This window comes from Sycon ciliatum, chromosome 2 (assembly GCF_964019385.1).
Source record: "Sycon ciliatum chromosome 2, ocSycCili1.1, whole genome shotgun sequence".
Classification (NCBI taxonomy): Eukaryota; Metazoa; Porifera; class Calcarea; order Leucosolenida; family Sycettidae; genus Sycon; species Sycon ciliatum.
Genome location: NC_088644.1, coordinates 8,187,986 through 8,209,538, shown reverse-complemented (window position 1 = coordinate 8,209,538; position 21,553 = coordinate 8,187,986). Strand labels below are relative to the sequence as shown.

The window sequence follows — 21,553 nt, the reverse complement described above, 5'->3', positions numbered from 1 at the left end:
TCCTGTCCAGCTGCCCAGAGAGTCGTCAAATACTTAGTACATGTACCATAATTATTAAAATTTGACGACTCCCTGATCCTGTCCGAAATACGGAATGACCCGGCGGCGCGGAGGAATCGACTTGCGCATTTGCCGCAATAGACAGTGCAGCAGTTATTTTCTGACTATTTTATTTACAGCTTGCAATCAAGACCATAAGCCGCATAACTAACTTACTTGTCTTATCAAAAGCCAAACACACCCACACACAAGTTTCACAGCACGAAGAGAGTATAAAGCGCACGGCCATGGCCGGCCGAGCGTACGGGATATGAAAACATTCATACACAAAATATGTCAAAAGAACAACATATTTCAAGATGAACCAGAGGAGCCAGGGTGAGGCGTAGAACACTGGAGAAGGCCTCACGAACGAAGGAAGGAAGGGGTGGGTCGAGTAGTGAACATGTAATCTGCAGTCCTATCAAAGGACGAGCGAACGAATAAGAGACAGCTGTGATGTTGCCGGTGCTGAAGACAACGGAGAGAAAAACCCTAACAAGCACAGACAGCTGCTGCTGCTATTTCATGGTAGTATGAGGCGTGAATAAAATAGCACTAAAATGAAGACGCATATATGGTACACCGCGGTGGGCAAAAGCCGCCCTCTGTTGGCATAATATTAAGCAGACGGCCCGATAGAGTGCGAAGCAGAACGAAGACAGCAATCTTTTTACAAGCAGTGTAGAAAAAAAGAGAAGATGATTTGAAGCAATGGACTCATGTGACTTTTAAAATGACAGAAGGCGTGACCTTGGGGAGGCAGCAGATTTAAAATAAAGAACGACGGGTCGACGAATGGTTCAGTCTCAGAAGCCACATGAAGCTCTATTTACAGAAGCGCATAGCGGGTAGTAAGGCACATAATTATGATTACAGGTGTGCAGAGTAATTTGTATCACAATACAGCAGTAGCAGATCAAGGACAGACAGACACACCACGGGATGGTCATCTTACAGTAACAGGAGAAACAAGCCCGCTGCTCAGTGCCCAGCACAGCATAACAGCACAGTAGTAGTGCTAGACGGTCAATCGGCAGAGCAGCTACGGTGCTCGGTCGTAACGACGGCTGGTCACTCGCCAGACGTGCAGCGAGATGCTCAGACGTGGGCGGTAGCAGTCCAGCGGGAAGGCAGCGCTGGGTGCAGGAACTTATGAGGGAAACATAACACAATGTGCACTTCACAACATCACAAAGGTACCTCGCAGAACCGAATGCGTAGATCTCAAGATTATCTCTCTCTCACAAAAATAAGGAAAGGGCAGGAAATAACACGAAGTGCACAGCAACCAGATACTATAAGTATAGCGGCAGAAGATGGGGACGATAGATCATCACCGCTGGCTGTGTAGATGCACATTGCACACAGATGGTGACATCGACGACAAGTTCTCCGGACTCAAATGAAGACGCACAGGCGTAATGCAGAGTTATGAACACGATCAGTTTATTCTGGACAAGAAAAGCAAAATAAACACACACACAAACGCAAACACACACACACACACACACACACACAGAGTAGTGGTCAATTATGGAGTAACACTATAAGTGCCAGCGTCAACATCGTGCACTTCTATTCATGAGCACCCGCACAATGAAAGGAGTTGCACTCGAAGTTGCCACAGAGTAACACCAAATGCTCAGAGCAACAACAGAAACAAAGGAAAGAGGCAACCATCAGACAGTAGGTAGAGGCGACTGGAGAAGCTGTGATCCACTAACCGCACTTCCAGATATTGGCCTACGCCGAAAATAAAAATAAGCACCGGCCAGAAACAAGCCGCTGTGTTGAGAGGTGGTTCTAGTGTTCAACCCCGACAAAAAAACTGCCGCTTGGGTAGTTTATACATGAAGTAAAACCTGCCCTAACCGGACGCCCTGGTGCAGCGGCAACTAACCTGAAAAGACAGGATTCCGCTTGATCCACAGCACTTTGGTGCATGAAAATGCGTGTGGTTAATACAGGATTCCGTTTGGCACTGCGTCCGGCAACTACAGGTTTTACTGTACATGCACTTTGTGATGGGCACCATGGCACCGACAGTCGTGCATTGTGTACATTGCACATTGCTCAGAAGGTAAAAAGCCATATCTGAAATCTCTGCAAAATGATGTTTAGTTCCTGACTAAACACACACACACACACACACACACACACACACATGCACCAAACACCTCTGACGCACTGCACAAAAAGGGAGGAAATGACTACCACAGCACCCAGCAATGTCTCACTGAGTTAATGCAGTCATAAACACGAAGGAAGAGAGTTCCCGGTAAGTCAGACTTACGCCTTCAGTTGCTGTACAATGTGCTGCAGGAGATCATCTGTGATACCTGGATACGAGACCTCTGCCAATTCAAACGCTTGCTGTAGCTCCCGAATGGAGCCCGCTTCGGCACCAGGTCGCTGTTGCAGCTGTGGATTGGACAAGAGATGGGTATGGCAAGGCAGAACAGGAAAGTTGCAGGTTGCTAATCAAGTACCTGACAAGTGAACACGACGCATCCCAATGTACAGTGACACTATAGTATAACATACACCTCCGGGGACCATACACATCTGTACTGTATAGCCCCATGTGCTGTATAACCAGAGTCGAATGACTTGCACTATGATGAGGACCTCAAAAGTAATACTATATAGCCCATAGTACTGTAATTTCACAAATTTTCGGTGTACTTTTATTTTCGGTACTTTCGGTGCGTCTACTTCACACCTAAAATTTCGATACACCGAACAAACACTAACACACATAATACAATAGGGAAGTGCTTCTCTGTACCGAAAATTTCTGTTCGCCTAACCTAGCCTGTTGCCCTCATACCGAAAATATTGAGCACCGAAAATTTCTGAAATTAGAGTATGTTATAATAAACATGGTACATTCTAACATGTACTGAACTTCACTGCATTGTCCAAGTACAGACGTAGAAGAGGGACAAAGTAACACAACTAACCAACACTAACAAGAGTAAATAAGCTCCCCAGAGTGCTACATGTACATACAAACGAAGGATAGCATGAGCGTAATCCGAATATCTGCCATGATCATGCTGGCGAGTTGCATATGCCCAGTGAGTTTCTGTCAGAGAGTGTTTTTTTATTACTCCCGTGCACGCGCGAAAAACGGGCTGGAAACGTACAACTAGAACACTACACCACGTGATGTGAGTTACCGCCGTCGGCGAACCCCAAAGAAGGGGTATCAGGAGTTGCACACTCTTGGAAGCTTATATATACTCTTGATGATAATAGTAACTATCCATAGGTGCTGATCAGAAAAGGCAGCAACACAAAAGCAGACTAAAGAACTAGCCTCCACAAGTGAGTACTCTTGCTGCCATATGAAGTTTTACATCAAGACAACACCAACCCTATGTCACAAGACAACTCAACAAGTATTTACCTCATTCAGAACTGGGACGACTACAGTCTGGAGACCTCTTGATGGTTGCCGGACTGGGGCCTGCAGAAGAGCACAAGTATCAACAAACGCGCACATGCACATACACCGCATCAGAATATCTTGATAAGTGCCCGTCTTGTAAGCACAGGCCAAGCAAATAGTCCAATGCTAAGAGCAGCTAATGCACTTTCCCTTTCTTAGTTTTTATATTTATGCAGGCCATGGCATTTGTATTATTATTAAAATTACAATAAGCCGTGTCCACTTCACCGACAGATAAGCCTGGTTCACATTCGACGCGACGCGCAACTGCAACTTAGCTGAAAGACAATCCGCCATGGACCGTGCCTTATGACTCGCGACGATCAATGTTGAGCAGCGCAACAACTGCTTAATGTAGTGTCGTACAAATCATACTGGATTTTACAGCTCGGCCCAGCCTTGCCGACAGGCTCTTAGAGCCAGTACAGTCAGCGTTACGTCAAGTTAAAAAAACTAGTGATGTAACGAATGGTGTTTTCTTCGAACGAATACTCTCTCGAATATTCTATTATTCTTGTGATGTGCGTCGATCAATTCACTCCATCAGACTCAACATTCATGTTGCACACAGATCACATTGCCACTGCTTACAGAGCAGACTTTACTCAAGAACAAGCTTCACAGTTCTCAGAAAATATTTTATATACTGTCATCCTCAATACTGTTCAGGAGATCAAGGTTGGAGCTAAATAACACAACCAAAAAGTGCCAATTTTTCGAATTTTCGAATATCGAATAATGCTGCCTGCACTCGAATATTCTTTCTGGTGTTGGTATTCTAGAATATTCTTTACATCACTAAAAAAACCCAGGCTTTACACAACGAGAGCAGCAAGTACCTGCACAAGGATACATCGTAAAATGAAGTATTCATAGGTTGAGGGAATGGAAAAAGGGAAAAAGTCTGAAGAAAAATTGACTGTCACCACCAGGACTCAAACCAGGGACGTTCGCTTGAGGCCAGCAAAATGAAGATGCTGAATAATGCAGAGAGAAGAGCCTTACCGCTCGAACGGGTGCAGGCGCAGGTGCAGGAGCTACCGCTGCTGCTGCAGGCGCTGCCGGCTGTGCAGCCACTGGCGCAGGTGCAGATGCTGCCGCTGCACTTGTTGTTGTTGTCGATGTGTCTGCTGATGCTGTCGCTGCGGAGGCAGACGCTGTCACCTCGCCATTCGTTGTTACTTCCTCGCCACCGCGCAGTGCTGCGGCCATCGCGGCGCCCGCACCGCTACCTTCCCGCACTGTATCAAAGTTCCACTCCGGCGATTCTTCCTCCTCTTCATTCCTACACAGACATAGCAGGAGGCACAAGCAAGGAACCCGAGTGCCTTAGTACAACGTGCCGCATCAACTACACTTCAAATCCAAAAACGTAAGAGTATTCACTAGTTGAGGGAATTGAAAAGGGGAAAAGTCTGAAGAAAAACGTAGAGCGGGGAAATTGAGTCCACTAGGGCACTGTCGGCAGATACCTGTAGCTAGCATTCTACTTCAGAAGAGTCGAATGACAAAACAGATCGGGATCAGAGATTCTCAGAACACATAAACGTATAAAGCAGTCAAAGAAATCAACTTCATTGACTCGGCATGAAGAGACTACAGTCATCTAAAAATATAACAGAGCTTCAATAGTGAAGTTGCTTGCTCCTATGTAGCTTCAACAGGTTCACTATAAATCAGAACTGGTTGGAGAACATCCCAATTTCCTTGCATGAGTAATCTGGGAACAGGCCTGGACCAACTTTTCAAGAGTGCCACTGTGGAGTAATCCATGTACAGGCACAAGCTAGAATTCCAGCCAAGTTCAAATATGACACAAAGTAGTTAGGTACGGGCCAGAAACACAAAGTACAAAATCAAAGAAAGGGTTTCGAGATCCAAGTCGGGTTCGAAAAAAGCCCAGAGGCCAAGTATGTTTGAATGCATGGTAAAACTTACTACTGAAGCAAAAAGTGAACACGTGATCACTCTCGGCACAACGGATTGCAAACATACAGGTGCATGCATAGGTACTTACTCATCGCTGTCGCTGCTATCACTATCACTCTCCCTGTCTGCCGTGTTACCACCCGCTGCTCGCCATGCCTTATGTCGCTCCACCAACTCAATTAAATGAGATTGCTTTTTCGCACCGCGGATGAACCGGTGACGCAACAACTCTTTCGCAGGGGGTCGCTATAAAGCACCATAAACAAATCACACAAACCCGGAGTCGGATCAGAACACAAGAAACACCCTGTGAAGGCTGAAGCGAATACGCGTAATGCACTTTGAAGGGAATGATGCAGAGAATGGACGAAGCAGAAGAATGAAAGTAATGCCCACCACCACCAATCCTTGGATAGCCACACAAATCAAGATAGACAAGCCTAATAGACCAAAGCTTGCAATATCATCAGCCCCTATCCCATGCACAAATGCGAAAAAATAGCATTCATGCAGAAACAGCTCAAATAAACATGCCTATTTTTAAAAAACCTCTTACATCACTCGGATCCTTATTGAGACAAGCAGCAACGAATTCTTTGAACGCCCTGGAATAGTTTCCTTGCAATTCAGGCGGGTTGTTCTTCGGGATCAAAAATAGAACGCGCATCGGGTGAAGGTCCGAGTTGGGAGGTTCCCCCTTGGCGAGCTCTATTGCGGTGATTCCTAATGACCAAATATCCGCCTGAAACGGAAGAAGAGCACAGAAAGGAAACAGGGAAAAGTGCAGGTTACGTGTACAGTACAGATCCGCCTTTCCAACGACCAAGCAGGCGGGTACACCCTATTCTCAGAGCAGAAGCAACCGCAGTGGAATCTATCAGATTGTGCAGCCCCACCCTCATCCCCCGCATCCAGTGAACATACCCACCGCCGGGTTGCAGCTAAAGCGACATAGCAGACGGCCGTGTCTCCCTTAGCGCACCAATGTGCAATGTGTGGGTTCTACTCATCAACTCAGTCACTCCCTCCATACCCGGACTGCAGAACTCACTGAACTCAACTTACGGAAGTGCAACAGTTGGGTAGATAACGGGACTACAGTCAACTTCGCTTATAACGACACTCGGCGGGGCATCAGAAAAGTGTCGTTATTCGCGAAGTGTCGTTATATCCGAAGTCTCATTATATGTGTCACAGTTGGATGGGACTTTGCTCCGGGCATGAAAATTATGTCGTTATTTGCGAATTGTCGTTATATCCGGAGTCATTATTAGCGAAGTTGACTGTATACCTAGTTTCCCATGATACACGCCACACATGAAGTGATGAAGATTTTAATAAAATGAACTTGCTACACAAACTGATCTAGAAAAGCTCGCATTCAATTCCACGCTGGATACAAAGTTATAATACAAACCTAGCCTTACCTAGCCTTACCTTTGTATCATACGCTGACTGCTTGATGACCTCGGGCGCCATCCAGAACGGTGTACCAACAAACGTACTTCTCTTATTTAGAGTATCCGTTAGCTGACCAGCTACACCGAAATCCGCAAGCTTCACCTCGCCCGTATCAGATAGAAGAACATTGGCAGCTGGACAACAAAAAAATTGCAAAATTACAGACCATGTTCAGAGAAATTGTACACAGAGAATCCACTCCACACTGAAAGTTGACATGCCAGGCAACTGAACACACGTCCTGGCAAACCAGCCACAAATAGCTAGCATGGAAACGCCAGGTACCACCAGTCAGCCAGGCCGAGCCTATTCTCATCCACTCATAGCACATTGGCATCCTGCCTGCAAAGTGATTCGAAGACAGTGTACAATGTACATCATCATGATAGGACCAACAGAACAACCTTCAGACTTTATTTGAAGGATTCTCCAAAGTACTCAAAGATTCTCCAAAAGTAAATGGATTACTACCCCAAATTTTTTTTTGTGCTGTGCCACAGAATGCTTTACACATACATCGTCGACTTGTCAGTTTGAACCAGCGAGTCGTAGCACACACGGAGACAACACGGGCGACTGCAACGCTAAATCATTTGGGTTTCTACGCCTTGAATGCCCACTACAGTCACCCTTGGGTCAGGGCCAATTCAAGCACTCACTTATGACATCGCTCGTCTGGGCTGCGCTTGAGGTCAGTAGGTCAAGGCAGTGATCGCGAGTTGCATGGATCACGAATGACATAAAACTTCCAAATTCGGGGTCGAGACGCACCTCGTCTAGGGTACTATGATCCCGTGTCGACTCCCAGCATGCTACAACTTTCTGGTTCGAACATTCTGGCAAGATGTGTTCAGGTCTGATTTAAATTTCTGGCACCGAGAAGTATATTTTCTTTGCTACCACATGCGGCCTCATTTCTCTCTGCTGCGGCGCCGATGAGTCCCCAGTATTGACTGGAGATAAGTACATGATTGTATTCCGTCCCTGTTCCCTAGTGAGGCAACGATGCCGTTCGTACCATGTGTACCAGTAGGTCACTGACTAGCCAGTTGGAGCAGACCGGCAACATGCTTTGGTGCATGGTTTAAATTCTAGCCCGGGGAAAACTGTTCTCATTCAGCTCCATTTCTCGCTGCGGTGCTGAGTCAACATAGTACCACAGTAACTGTTTTACATGCAGTTATACAGTCACTTTCGTCCATCAACTGAGCCTGAACAGCGCAGCAATTCTTGGACATGTTTCTGAAGTCAATTTCAGAATAGCTACGATACACAATAGCACGCGTACGTAGGTGCTCGCACTCACCTTTGATATCTCTGTGTAGCTTTCGCTCTGAATGTAAATAGTCGAGGCCACGCAAGATTTCCCGCAGAATGGCAGCAATATAAGACTCATCCACTGATCCAGATTTCAACTGCAAAGAATAGTACAGACAACACAGGGCCACAAAATTGATCAGATTCCAAAGATCAAGATGCAGTCAAAGCAGTCAATGGGTTGGGCCCTATGTCCAGATAATCCTCAGGGCGATTCTGCATGAACATGTACATGAAAGCATGTGTGTATCAGGCCGGAGAGCATAGTCAACACGGTAGAAAGGGTAACTGCCTGACAAAGCAAAGCAACCAGCATGGCCGAGACAGCTTTGACAACACCCGAAGCAATGGACAGCTACATGCAGTAAGTGCCGCATGGACCGTTCGCATCGCACAACAAGACAAACAGGCAACTGCTTGGTGACCTGTGCAGCCTGTCCACTCTCATACATAACCTACGGCTGCACGCATGACTAATGCTGTGTACACAGCAGTACGTACAACACAGTAACACTGGGTCGACAAGTTTAGCCCGGAGAAGACAGATTTCTGGTAATTCAAACTTGGCACGTTGTTAAGTCTTGGGACCAATTCCAGCCTCATCATTCCAATCGTGGTTCTTGAGCGCGATGCACATTATCGCTTCTACGACAGGTGATGTGCTCGAGAGCCTTTTCTGCAAAGTTTTGCAACACAATTCGCATAGCGGAAAGGTGCGCTAAGTTGAACTTTTGTGACGAGCGATGCACATAACTTTTACACAGCAGGCGTACCTGACACAAGTGCTCCGGGTCGCATACAGTTTTTAGACTGTGTGTGTGCCATGCAGGATTTCGCTGCGATGTGCCGTGCATTGTGTATAGACGACTCTTCGCGCGATATGAAAGACTTTTGCTCAACGCTCATCGCATCACCGATTTGATATTGTGCATCATGCTTTAGAATGCTAAAGTTGCAGTGGAGTGTCCGTACTAAGCAAAAAGCTATCACTGTATAACTGTCCAGAAAGGTGGGAAAAAAACACTGCAAACTGTAACAAGTGGAGGCCAGAACTGTCTCACAACAGAAGAGTGAGCACACCCAACAACAATACGCCGCTCATTGATATGAAAAATAGAGCACGCTACACAAAGATAGCCTACAGCACTGTCGGTCAGCCTCGTAGCCTAGGCCGTTCTCATTTTCATGTTCTACCGTCTATGCACAGTTGAGTCACCATGTTTGCGTTGGTATGCTGTGCTTGGTGGAATTCTAGCCTGTTCGTTCTTCGGCGCTCCGCTCTTCAGTGCCCGACAGTACACATAAAACTACCACCGCCATTGTATGCATGCACAGGTGACCGTGTGCCGTCAAGCAGAGCTCGTGTCACAGTGAGCTCTATCGTATGCGGAACACAGACGCCCAGCCACTGACGGTGCAGGGGAAGTGGGAGGGATCAGACGCGCAATTCCACAACTAACACAACAAGCATCCATTCTGCACTCACTATGTCCAGTGCTGAGCCACCACCAAGGAACTCCATGATGATCCATAGCTTTGCACCCTGTAAACAGATAGACAACAGTACAGGAACAGGTAAGATGCTGTTGCACTTCAAACAAACAAAAAAGCACTACACACATGTTCAGTATCTATAATTAGTATTGTTAATTTGTAATCCACTTTATGATACAAAAATATTTGAGAAAGTCAACAATTCAATGTCTCTGATGCGGAAATCTTTCATCAAATCTCACAAAGACACGGTGACTGAATGTTACTGCACACGCGAGCCAACTACAGACTAGCCCTATCTATCAAACTGTACAGCACACTCTACAAACAAACGCGCTTTCAGTCATAGAATGTTACATGCGAAAGACAACTGACGACTTGAGAATTGGCGATCATGACTGGCATGACTGGCAAGTAGTACAATTCGGACTCCGGTTGCTATCTATCACACTGAGGTACCGTGTTACGGGAGTAACAACGACAATAACTCACCTTCAAGTAGGATCCATAGTACTTGGTCACGTAACTGCTATCGCACTGTGAGAGGACTGAGATTTCTTGCTGAATGTCCTCGATCTCATCCTCTGCTTCCTCAAGATCAATAATCTTTATTGCAATGACCTGGTTCGTGGCATTGTCGATTCTGTCAACGCAGGACAGTTCCAAAAATCGGCATAAGGCCACAGTTATCGGGTGTTCCAAAGCAGGGCTGAACAGTAACAGTCGCCACGGTGCTCTAACACCAGCTTACCCCTTGAACACTTCACCAAACGAGCCTTTGCCAATCCTCTCCAGCTTGGTGAAAAGGCGCTCGGGATCAGCATCTCTGTCATAGTTCATACCTGACCTTCCATTGCTCTAACAAGCATATCACACCATCCAAACTCCTTAGCAACTCCGCCAACTCCTCATGACAGCCAAGAAGAAGCGAACCCTGAAAACCAAAATACTTACCATAGACATTATACACGTAAATGAGATCAACTAAACCGGCTGAATATAAAGCGAGAAGCCTGGAGCCTCTCGCAGTGACTAGCTAAACTGATGAGAGTCCCAGAGTCGCCGGCCAGCATATAATCAGTCTACAAGAAGTTCGGCAGGAGGATCCTTATCGTTGAAAATCTTCATCGAACACACACACACAGTTACAAAGCTTGAAACTTGAAGTGACAGAGAAGCTCGAAAATACACAGCCAAGCTGAATCGAGACTTGACCAGCTACTTGCTGCTACGCTCAAACAGTAGAGTGTGGTCCGTCTGGAGTTCGAGTGTGGATTGTAGTGTGTGTACGTACACACAGCCCATGTCGGCACAGTCAGTGCACCCCATACAGTACGAGCAGAACAGTTTTCACTGATCACTGAGTGCGTAGAAAGCTGGTGTGGTGCATGAAATGTGCGAGTCAACGCGGCGGGGCGTTCATCACCGCACCGCTACTGTCCCTGTACTACTGTAGTCTGTACTACTGGCATGGCACCAGTGCCACCAGGCGTTAGGTAGCTCGGCATCAGCCCAGTGACGTGATGCATGATGGCAGCAACCCCATGCTATGCTAACGGTGCGCATGCGTCACCAAGATGGCCGCCAGATATTGAACATAAAATCTCGTGCAGAAACAGTCTTCAACATTTCAAGCTGGGAATTGGTTGTTGCTTTGGTTCTTCCTGTGGAAAAGGCGCCATCAAGTAAGTTCCTCTTATTGCTGTCTAGATTATTGTTTCTGTGAGATGATGAATTCAATCACGACGGTCATCCGAAATATTATAAGCAATTTCTGTGACGATAAACTATGTGATTGCTGATCACTTCCAATGTGTTGCCATGTCATTGATCAGTATTTCTTTTTGCACGTGCTCATGTTGTAAGTTTTCTTGTTCCATCTCTCTGTTGCCCAGGATGGATCTACCAGAGGTGTGCAGTGCTCGCCAGAAATCCTGCTTCGATGTCGGGTGATGTCTAATGTACTCCTACGAAAACCCTGAATCCGTAAGTCTCCATATTGCAATTATTTTTGTGTGTGTGGCAAGGACCATCCTTCTACATTTGCCTGATATGTATTCCCTTACTACTGCCCGATTCTTCTGTGAGATGATGAATTCAATCACGACGGTCATCCGAAATATTATAAGCAATTTCTATGACGATAAACTATGTGATTGCTGATCACTTCCAATATGCTTCCGTGTCATTGATTGATTTTTTTTTGTAAGTGTTCATGGTCCGTTTTTGATTCCATCTCTCTGTTGCCCAGGATGGATCTCTATCAGAGGTGTGCAGTGCGTTCGCCAAAAACCCTGCTAGTTCAATCCTCCGAAACCCTGCTTCGGTGTCGGATGATGTCTAGTTCAATCCTCCGAAACCCTAATTCGGGGTAAGTCTGTAACCATCTCCATGTTGCAACGTTTTGTTTGTATCGCAAGGATGATCCTTCTACGTTTGCCTGATATGTTGATGAAACATTTTCCCGAATCTGAGCGTATACTGTGGAGATTATTTCCACATTTTCAATTAGAAATTTGTCAATTGTTCCCCTTTCATCTTTCTTGTTGCAGTTACCATGGAGCCACTCTAGCAAATGGGCTCAATTTTAGTGCTCACAAGTAGCCACTGAGATGTGCCAGCAATTAATCTCCTATCCCTTCAGGTAAGCTTCCACAGGTGTTTTCTTTGTAAATTTCTTTGCTCTGATTATCGCGTGCGGACCGAGATCTATCTTGGAGAAGACTTTGAATGAGCATAAACCTTGCTGTGTTTTGTTGTCTCTTGTTCTGTTGTAGTGCCCTTACTGTGTGTTGCTGGTGTCATTGTTTTTTTCCAGGTTTCCCCCTGTCGCTGCTCGCGTTTTCTGGTTCAATTTCGTGCTCGCTGCTGTTACCTCTGGTATGTTCTTGTTGCTTTGTTTTTTTATTGACTTTCTATCCTTGCGATGATTACATACCTACTTGAGGACTTGTGCTGAACCTTGTGCCCGAAAGGGAGAACCCCTTGGTTTGCCAGGCTCCGAATGAAAATACGTGCCCTTTGGGTTGTCTGAGCATGTTCTGTTACTTTCCCTTGTTAGCCGTCTGCCGCTGCTGTGTCTCATTATCCTTCTATCCTGTTCATTTGTTCCGTTCTGTAGGAGTGTCCCTGGATCTGTCATCTGATTGCTGGTAGAGGCTTGTGCAATTACTGGCCCGATCCATGACGATGACGGCATTGAATGACGACGTATTTGGTTGCTTTGTTCTCATCGATCATTTGCATTCTGCCATTTCCATGTTTTTCTTTGCTATCCATTTCAATGTTGATGATAGAGATCTTCGGAAAGAAATCATTGGTGTTTGCTAGTGTGAGCGTGACACGGCATGTGAATGCTCTTTGCAGAATTTGGGACCCGACCAATAACCAATTTCTGGTTTCCGATATATGCAAAAGCATTGTCAATGATAGTCCCTTTAGTGTAGTGTTATCAATGATACTGGCCGTTTCCCTGGCTGTGCCGTACACCCATATAACGGGGTGTTGCAATATTCATATTGCTGTCCCTCCAAGGTCGTTATTCCACGAATTTCTGGGAAGTTCCGCATCTTTTCGCTGCATTTTTTGTTTACTGCATGCTGCAACTATTTAAAGTTAGTTACAGTACAAGCAGAAATATTCGTCTGGAATTTAATTTCGTCTTTCTCGTCCAACGAGCTGTTACGTTACATGCCGGACTAATATTGAATTTGATTTGTCCAGCTTTTCAATACACTCTTATGATCCATGGACGAAATTTACAACCGGACGAACTCCCTTTCTTTGGAGTTGGACGAAATAATTATTGACCGACGAAATTTTCTGCTTATACAGTACTTCTTTCGGAAGTTTTGGAGAATTTTCCCGCAGATATACATCACATCAAGAGTACATGAAAACCTTTCATGTACTCTTGATCACATACATAGTCGACTACACACATAATATACATGTATATAGACGCGTGCGCGTCGATCTACGGGAACCGGTTAAAGGGGAAGTCCGGTGAAAAATTTAAATTTCACAGTCCGTAGAGTTCGGGTCGCTGAGTCGAATGGTCTTTGTCCGAGGAGGCTGCGGCCTATGGTTCGTCAGATACGCCCAATCGAACATGTGCGAATTTGAGCGCGCATCACCCAGATCCAGGTGATGACGTCACAGCGTGCAACCAGGTAGCCATACCATCTAGTCGTGTACAAAATGGCCATATTCGGAGCGCGTTCGATTGGGGAACCGTTTGTCGCAGCTTCTTCGGACCAAGACCATTCGATTCAGTGTTACAAACGCTACGTACCCTGTGATCTGGTGATTTTCAGCTCGGTAAGCCTCGAGGTTACACCGTATTTTAGCCGTTTCCGAGTTGGACTTTTTCCGTCAGCATGCAATGGCCTCTACGGCTCTAGTAATAGCAATGCGCTGCGTGCATTCTAGCTGTAGTCAGGTAGTGCAGTCAACAAACTCATCACACACGGAACTACTCCAGCACTGCCGTGCTGGGCTAGTAATAGTATCCACAACAAGTAAAGACTCGAGACACAAGACTCAGAAAACTAGTCAACACACGGACTTGTCATGTACATGTACTACACTCGCATCAGTCGTCCAGTCATGTAGTCAGAGAGCGTGCGTTTCTCCTTGCCGGTGCCGGTGGTTGTGCTTTGAGAAAGAAAATTTTAGTTTTCCGCTCCAGTCCCGCCTCATTATTTTATGCTACAGCGATGAGTGCACAACCGTGACAAGTGACAAAACAGCGAACAGCTCCAGGACCTAGAACTTTCAGATTCCATAGCGTTGCGAGCGAAGAGTCGTGCCCGTGGTTCAAAGAGCCTGCAGTGTTCTCCAATTGAGTAGTCCGAAATATGCCAAGTTCGCACCAAAACATCACCATGTGGCAGGCTACTGGAGTCTAAGTGAATCGGTATGGAACAACATTTAGAGCACTCGCATCACTCTTCTCCATTTTGGCGACCCTGCTCTCCAGCGATCTGATAATTATATCAGCCTCGTCTGCAATAGCTGCTGCTTCTTCATCAGTCGGAAACTCAGTAGCGCTCACTCTTGACCGGCCCGCGCGGCCATTTCTTCAGCTGAATACCGAGGTTCTCAGCCCCAGACCAAACTCATGAAGGTCAGCCATGGCTGCATCCTCACTCTCGCAAGGAGTTAGGTCTTCAGGGTCGCTTGCACCACCTATTATCAGTCGCCAAATCATTTGAAATAGCACTGACACTATTGCTTTCACGCACTCCTTTTGACCTAGCTGCACGCTATGACGTTGCGGAGGGTGTGGCGCGGCCGCATGACGTCATGGCGCAGCCCCCGAAACTCAGTTTTTCAAACGGAAATATCTCGAGAACGCTTTGTCGGAGACACGTGGGACCAACACCATTCGACTCAGCGCCCGAAACTCGACCGACCCTGAAATTTAAATTTTTCACCGGACTTCCCCTTTAAAGGGGAAGTATACCCTAAAATCAAATTTTCACCAGTTGTAGTCTTCGGGGTGCTGAGTCGAATGGTCTTGGTCCGAGGAAGCTGAGACGCTCCCTTCCTACTTGAATCCCAATCGAACTCACGCACTTCCACCGAAACTGGGTGACTGCGCCCTACTAGATGGGGATTTGTATGCAAAATCTCACTAAAAGCGCCATTTCGTTCTTATAAAAGCACGGATGACCGCGATTGGCCCATATGTTGTAGTCTTTTGGACGCTGAGTCGACTGGTTTTGGTCCGAAAAGGCTGCGATGTAGCGTTCCTCCTTTATTCCCAATCGAACATGGTTGAAGAAGCGGTCACGTGCTCCTGCGTACACCAGTCACCTGGTCACCGTGCCTGCAGGGTACAACTTACTAGCCTGTTTGACCTTTTTTGGGTGCACTCCTGTCACTCGAGTTGAACTCGAGTTGAACCTTGGTGTGAAAGTTGTCGCCTGCTGGCGCGGTGACCAGGTGATTTGGGCACCCAGGAGCACGTGACCGCGTGTTCAACCATGTTCGATTGGGAATAAAGGAGGAACGCTGCATCGCAGCCTTTTCGGACCAAAACCAGTCGACTCAGCGTCCAAAAGACTACAACATATGGGCCAATCGCGGTCATCCGTGCTTTTATAAGAACGAAATGGCGCTTTTAGTGAGATTTTGCATACAAATCCCCATCTAGTAGGGCGCAGTCACCCAGTTTCGGTGGAAGTGCGCGAGTTCGATTGGGATTCAAGTAGGAAGGGAGCGTCGCAGCTTCCTCGGACCAAGACCATTCGACTCAGCACCCCGAAGACTACAACTGGTGAAAATTTGATTTTAGGGTATACTTCCCCTTTAACCGTTACATGTATGCCAGCATCAGGGAGTCGTAAAAGCCCGGGAGATGACACGGGATACGCGGCCGCGGACGATGTTTGCCTCGGCCAGAAAGTGAAGCACGCTAGGCCGGCGCGGCCGGATCTGCTAGATCCACGGCGCGGTGCTCGTCTTCAGGGCAGGGAGTCCTAAAATACCAATATTTTACAACTCGTTGTTGATCCGAAACTGGTGGCGAAGCATAAACATGATTGTGTGTCTGCCAGACTCAGTAGTACAGTACACATGGTAGAGGAGACGGCTCGATACCGGGACGTTTTGACAGCCAATTTGTATAGACCCAAACCGATCATCAGCGTTGATTTTTCACTCGAAATATGTTTGTGGAAGGAAACTGGCATGTTGAAGTTTGCTCTGGGGCCAGAGTCAATCGAACTGAGCCACTCCTTTGTGTTGACCCATTGCCTCCAAGTTGCCCAATTTTTCGCTTCAAAAAAGTTCAAATCAGAGGTGGCTCCAAACCGGACACGTTTTAGAGTGCACGTCAAATTCACTCTGGGTCTGAAATTAGGTAATTGCTATCGCTCCACGACGGCCAGTACAGAGTAACAATAAGCCTTGTGTGTGCTTCCATTAGTTTTGATTGGTATGCGGTGTGTGATTGTACTGTACTGGACAAGGTGCCATCCTTGCATGTCCTGCATTGACTAGCGAGTAAAGCAGTTGCATGGTACATCTATGTATGACTATGACTGTATTACGTACTGCTGACAGGTACATGCCCTGCCGTGCTTGTGCTAGAACCATAGATGTGCGTTGTTTGGTGTTCTATGTAGGTGTAGGTATCGCTATTCCACCAGATGGTCGCCAGATTTCCCTCCTTGTGACGACCCCTTAGAAATATAGTTGATTATGGTTGATCATTAGGTCTGCTGATGTTCTTGCCGATACATTGTGTAATGTAGCTTTTCTATTCCGGGTCAGCCTGCTGTCTGTTATGTGCAAGCACTGTACTGATCCTAGCCTAAGCTCCGTAGTCCATGACATGATATAATGCATAACATATCCATGAAAGATTAGTTTTTGAGTTAGACTCTCCAGACGACGTTGTGTGAGCGAGCCAGGTCCGTAGTATTCTACTACAGCTTTTGTGGTGCCGAAACCCGGGATCTCTCGCAAAGGGTTCACAGCGTCGTACCGGCGGAGGACGCAGGAAACGCTCAAGCTCTAGCGGTGGAGCAGCAGGAACAGCGATCTACGATGGCGTCGCTGAAGGTCGACAACTTCGTTCGTGCGTATCGTGGCAAAGGGGACGACTGGGAACACTTCTGGGGGAAGTTCAGCGTCCTAGCCAAGATCCAAGGATGGGATTCTGCGGAGAAACGAATGAAGAACTTTCCACTGTTCTTGGATGGAGACGCGTTCCTGGTATTCACGCGGATGCCGGCCGACGACCAGAAGGACGAGGAGAAGGTGAAGGAGAAGATGAAAGTGTCCTTCAGCCTGACGAAGGCACAGGCGTACCGTGCATTCACGACTCGGACTCTACGAGAAGACGAGTCGACCGATGCGTACGTGGCCGATCTACAGAGGCTCGCGAGCCTGGCGGGGCACGCCGCCGACGATGATAAGGACCCATTGTTGATCGAACAGATGGTGTCCGGATTGCCAAGCGCCTTCGCGAAGGAATTACGCTTGTCCATGGCCTCGAAGGAACATTCCGTGAGCGGGTGTTTGGCATCGATCCGAGCTCTGAGGTCAGCGCAGAGCGACTCGCGATTGCTAGCTAGAGCCTCGGAGGAAGTGGCAGCGGCGGCGAGCAGTAGCAGTAGTGGAAAGAGCCAGCCAGTTGCCAGCTCGGCTTGTTTCGAGTGCGGAAAAGTTGGGCACCTCCGCCGAAACTGCCCTTCAAGGAGCCGCGATCGGCGTGGTCGTTCTCAGCCTCGCGGGCTCACGTGCTTCTTTTGCGATAAGCCTGGCCACGTCAAGCGAAACTGCCCTGCACGTGAGCGATGGGAAGCGGCTTCGAAGGGCGGCACTGCTGCTGCAGCTGCTGGTGAGCGCGGAGCTAGCACTGACAAGTGCCTCTGCACAGTGACGAAAGCAGGACAGGGGACTCTGCCCAGGGTGTACGTCGATGTCAAGCCGCGGGACCAAAGCACGGATGCATGGAAGAGAGCAAGGGCAGCAGTAGACACGTGCGCCACACGCTCTCTGGTGGCTGAGGCTTTCCTTACTGACCATGGCATCGAGTATGAACCCGACACTGAAGTCCAGATGAACGCCCTGAACGGCAGCGCAGTCGAGCTGCTTGGAGCCGTAGAGCTGCTGGTAGAGCGAGTAGAGGCGGGCTGCCCGGTTCATCTTCCGCGGACGCAAGTGAAAGCCTTCGTTGTCCGGAAGTTGGACGCTGTGAATGCAGACGTCCTCGTTGGCGCTGACGTGATTGCGGCTGTCGGAGGAGTTCACCTCGGGTATGGTGACGATGGTTCCCTGTCGAGTGTCCAGTTCGGCGCCCCAGAAACTGACCGTCCTGCCATCGTGGCGGCGACAGTGCCGGCCGCTCACCCTTCTCGGCACGTGACTGTGAGCAAGGACGGAGAGGATGTGGTGCTGAGAACGGACGACAGCGAGGTCCGGTGGGACAGCGCAAGCCAGCGCTGGATCGTGCGATGGATGTGGGCTGATGATGAACCGCCAACCAAACAGATCGGTTCCGGCATCGGACAGTATTCTCGGAAGCGGCTGTCGCCGGAGCAGGAAGCCAGCTTCTGTACCGAAGTCGATGCTTGGGTGGAGAACGGCTGGCTGGTGGAGCACGACCCATCCGTACACGGGGAGCCGGCAGCTATCCTGCCTCTGCTAGCCAAGGTCCAAGAACACAAAGCCTCTACCCCAGTCCGGCCGTGTCTAGATTACCGAGCATTGAACGGTGTCATCAAATCCAATCCGGGGACCGAGGCGCCCGTTTGCGCCGATAAACTGCGGAAGTGGCGCATGGCCGGCGATCAAGAGTGCAAGCTAATCGACATCAGGAAGGCCTATCTCCAGGTTCATGTAGACCCGTCGCTCGCCCGCTACCAGGTTGTCGTTTGGCGAGAAAAGCTGTACGTGATGACGAGGATGGGCTTCGGCCTGTCCGTCGCGCCCAAGGTGATGGACATCATCGTCCGCTGGGTGACCCGAGAGTGGCAGGATGTTGATAGCTACGTCGACGATGTGCTCGTTCCGGGAGCGAAAGAGCAAGCTGTGACGTCCGCTCTTCACCGCTACGGTCTGCCGACCAAGCCCGCAGAACCGCTCACCGCGGCCAGAGTTCTCGGTCTCCAACTGTCAAAGGAAAGTGACGGCACGGTCAACTGGGCTCGTAGAGGAGGTGTCAACCTTGGCTTCGAACAGCCGCTGACGAAGCGTGAGGTCTTCAAGTGGACGGGACGCCTGACTAGCCACTACCCAGTGTGCTCGTGGCTCCGCCCGGCATGTGCGTGGTTGAAGCGGCAGGCCTGCTCAGCTGATGGCTGGGATGACGCCGTGCCAGAAGCGGTCGCCAGGTGCTGCGCAGAGCTGGCCGACATGGTCCGGGAGTCAGACCCTGCAAGAGGTGCGTGGCGTGTTCCATCGCTGGATAGCGACGGCTGGACCGTGTTCTGCGACGCGTCGGACGTCGCCATTGGAGCTTCCCTGCAGCACGATGGTACTACGATCGAAGACTGCTCGTGGCTGCGCGAGCCACGTGACCACAAACACATTAACATTGCCGAGCTGGACGCCGTCTTAAGGGCGCTAACACTCGCCGCGGAGTACAAGGTGGAGAAGGTGACGTTAGTGACTGACTCGAAGGCGGTTGCAGGCTGGGTGTCGCAGGTCCTCGGGAACGTCAGACGAGTCAGGGTCACTGGCCTCCACAAGCTTCTCGTTGTGCGCCGTCTGGACATCATTGAAGACCTAGTCGCAACGGCTGGCCTGAAGGTAACAGTTGGCTGGGTACCGACGAACGAGAATGTCGCTGACAGACTGACCCGTGTCCCAAAGAAGTGGCTGCAAATAGCTCGCGTTCCCGAGAGCGACGAATCTCCGGAAGTTGCCGCGTCCATGGCAATGAAGCAGCCGGCGACCGTCATTGGCTGTGACGACGTCTGTGATGCCCAGTGGAAGTGCCCGTTGATTCAGACGCTGGTCAGTGCTATCGAGAGCGACAGCGAGATTCAGCACGCCACCTACCGGAAGATTCGTGAACAGCTCGTCATCAAGGACGGCCAGCTGAGCCGCACGCTCAAGCTGCCTGCACTCGGCGTTGTCACTGTGCCGATCGTTCCGGAGTGCCTTGAGCACAGCGTTCTCGAGTCGGCCCACGTGATGTCCGGGCATGCCAGCTGGAGTGTGATGTACGACATGCTCCGCGCACGTTGCTTCTTCCCCAGCATGGCGGCTAGGTGCCGGGAGTATTGTGACCAGTGCCGACAGTGTGCAGCCGCTAGCAGCCACGCAGGACCCGCAGCGCCGCCGACGCAGCCAGACTTGCCTGGGCGGCCGTGGAGTGTCGTTCAGATCGACACACTTCACCTGGGAGAGGAGAAATCCGGTCAGTACCACTGCGTGTTGGTGTGCGTGGATGTGTTTACGAAGTGGGTCGAGGCAATCCCTCTCAGGCGGCACGATGCGACCAGTGTTGCAGAAGCGCTGACCAGCCTCTGCTGCCGTTGGGGCCCGCCAGACGAAGTCCGTATGGACAATGGCTCCGAGTTCAAGAACGCCGTTGTCCGAGCTCTCTTCGCACGGTTCGGCGTGCGTGTGAAGACAGGGGCCGTACGTCACCCGCAGTCGCAGGGAGGTGTCGAGAGGGCAAACAGGACCATCATCACGCTGATGCGGAAGGTCCTCACAGAAGCAGCAGATTGGAAAACTGAGCTGGATCTGCTGCTCTACTACTACCGCACGAGGCCACACACCACGACAGCCATACCGCCGATGCTGGCCATGTGTTCATGGCAGCCGCGCCAGCTGATCATCGAGGCTGAGGCACCAGAAGCCCTACTGAGCGAGTGGGTTGACCGAGTTGGCGAGACAGCAGCAAGGGTCCGCGACCACGTGGAGGTGGAGCTTGCTGCTACGACTCCGGAGAAGCCAATCACCAAGTTCGAGGCACCCTACACAGAGGGGCAACGTGTGATGCTGAAACAGCCTGGCCGGCGACGCAAGTTGACTCCGCCATACCAGTGCGGCTGGAAAGTGAAGAAGATCATTGCGCCGTCGACAGTAGTCATCACCAGAGATGATGGCGGGGAGAAAGTCGTGAACATCAACCTTCTCAAGCCTGACGTACGACACCCACAGAGTGCCAAGTAGGATGGTGCTCCGCGTCCAGGAGCGACGGAGCAGGCGCACACGAGCGCCGACGATGGGCGTGACGACGGTGATGGTGAGATGTGGCTTGACCAGCCGGAGCCAGCGGACGACGACGACGACGATCGCCCTGCACCGGCTTATGACCTACGTGACCGTGGAACCTTGGCGCGTCCAGCTAGATACAATGGCTAGAGTCGAGTGGAGATGTCACCT

At 49.3% G+C, this 21,553-nt stretch overlaps 2 protein-coding genes and 1 long non-coding RNA gene across 3 annotated transcripts; 2 read left to right on the top strand and 1 right to left on the bottom strand.

The window, feature by feature from the left end:
- Positions 1-271: 271 nt before the first annotated feature.
- LOC135808513 (serine/threonine-protein kinase 26-like) lies at positions 272-10,939 on the bottom strand. The gene is made up of 12 exons (XM_065321709.1): positions 10,652-10,939; positions 10,449-10,555; positions 10,190-10,340; positions 9,690-9,746; positions 8,193-8,301; positions 6,863-7,020; positions 5,982-6,167; positions 5,514-5,671; positions 4,502-4,781; positions 3,455-3,514; positions 2,336-2,463; positions 272-1,493 (listed from the first exon to the last, which is right to left on the bottom strand). The coding sequence occupies exons 1-12, from the start codon at positions 10,658-10,660 to the stop codon at positions 1,484-1,486; spliced, it is 1,413 nt and encodes a 470-aa protein (XP_065177781.1). The 5' UTR covers positions 10,661-10,939; the 3' UTR covers positions 272-1,483.
- A 339-nt stretch (positions 10,940-11,278) lies between these two features.
- On the top strand, positions 11,279-13,010 carry LOC135810717 (uncharacterized). Its single transcript, XR_010552342.1, has 6 exons — positions 11,279-11,382; positions 11,593-11,683; positions 11,949-12,068; positions 12,250-12,341; positions 12,516-12,577; positions 12,819-13,010. It is a non-coding gene; the product is annotated as an uncharacterized LOC135810717 (long non-coding RNA).
- A 4,244-nt stretch (positions 13,011-17,254) lies between these two features.
- Positions 17,255-21,340, top strand: LOC135810368 (uncharacterized). Its single transcript, XM_065323860.1, has one exon. The coding sequence runs from the start codon at positions 17,255-17,257 to the stop codon at positions 21,338-21,340; it is 4,086 nt and encodes a 1,361-aa protein (XP_065179932.1).
- Positions 21,341-21,553: the final 213 nt, after the last annotated feature.

Bases quoted from the DNA above. Each gene is read 5' to 3' on its own strand.
- LOC135808513 (XM_065321709.1), bottom strand. The intron at 9,747-10,189 runs GTGAGTTATTGT...ATCTGTTTACAG, and splicing joins ACTATGGATCCTACTTGAAG to GGTGCAAAGCTATGGATCAT. The intron at 7,021-8,192 runs GTGAGTGCGAGC...TTTGTTGTCCAG, and splicing joins GCTACACAGAGATATCAAAG to CTGCCAATGTTCTTCTATCT.
- LOC135810368 (XM_065323860.1), top strand. From the start codon at position 17,255: ATGGCGTCGCTGAAGGTCGACAACTTCGTTCGTGCGTATCGTGGCAAA.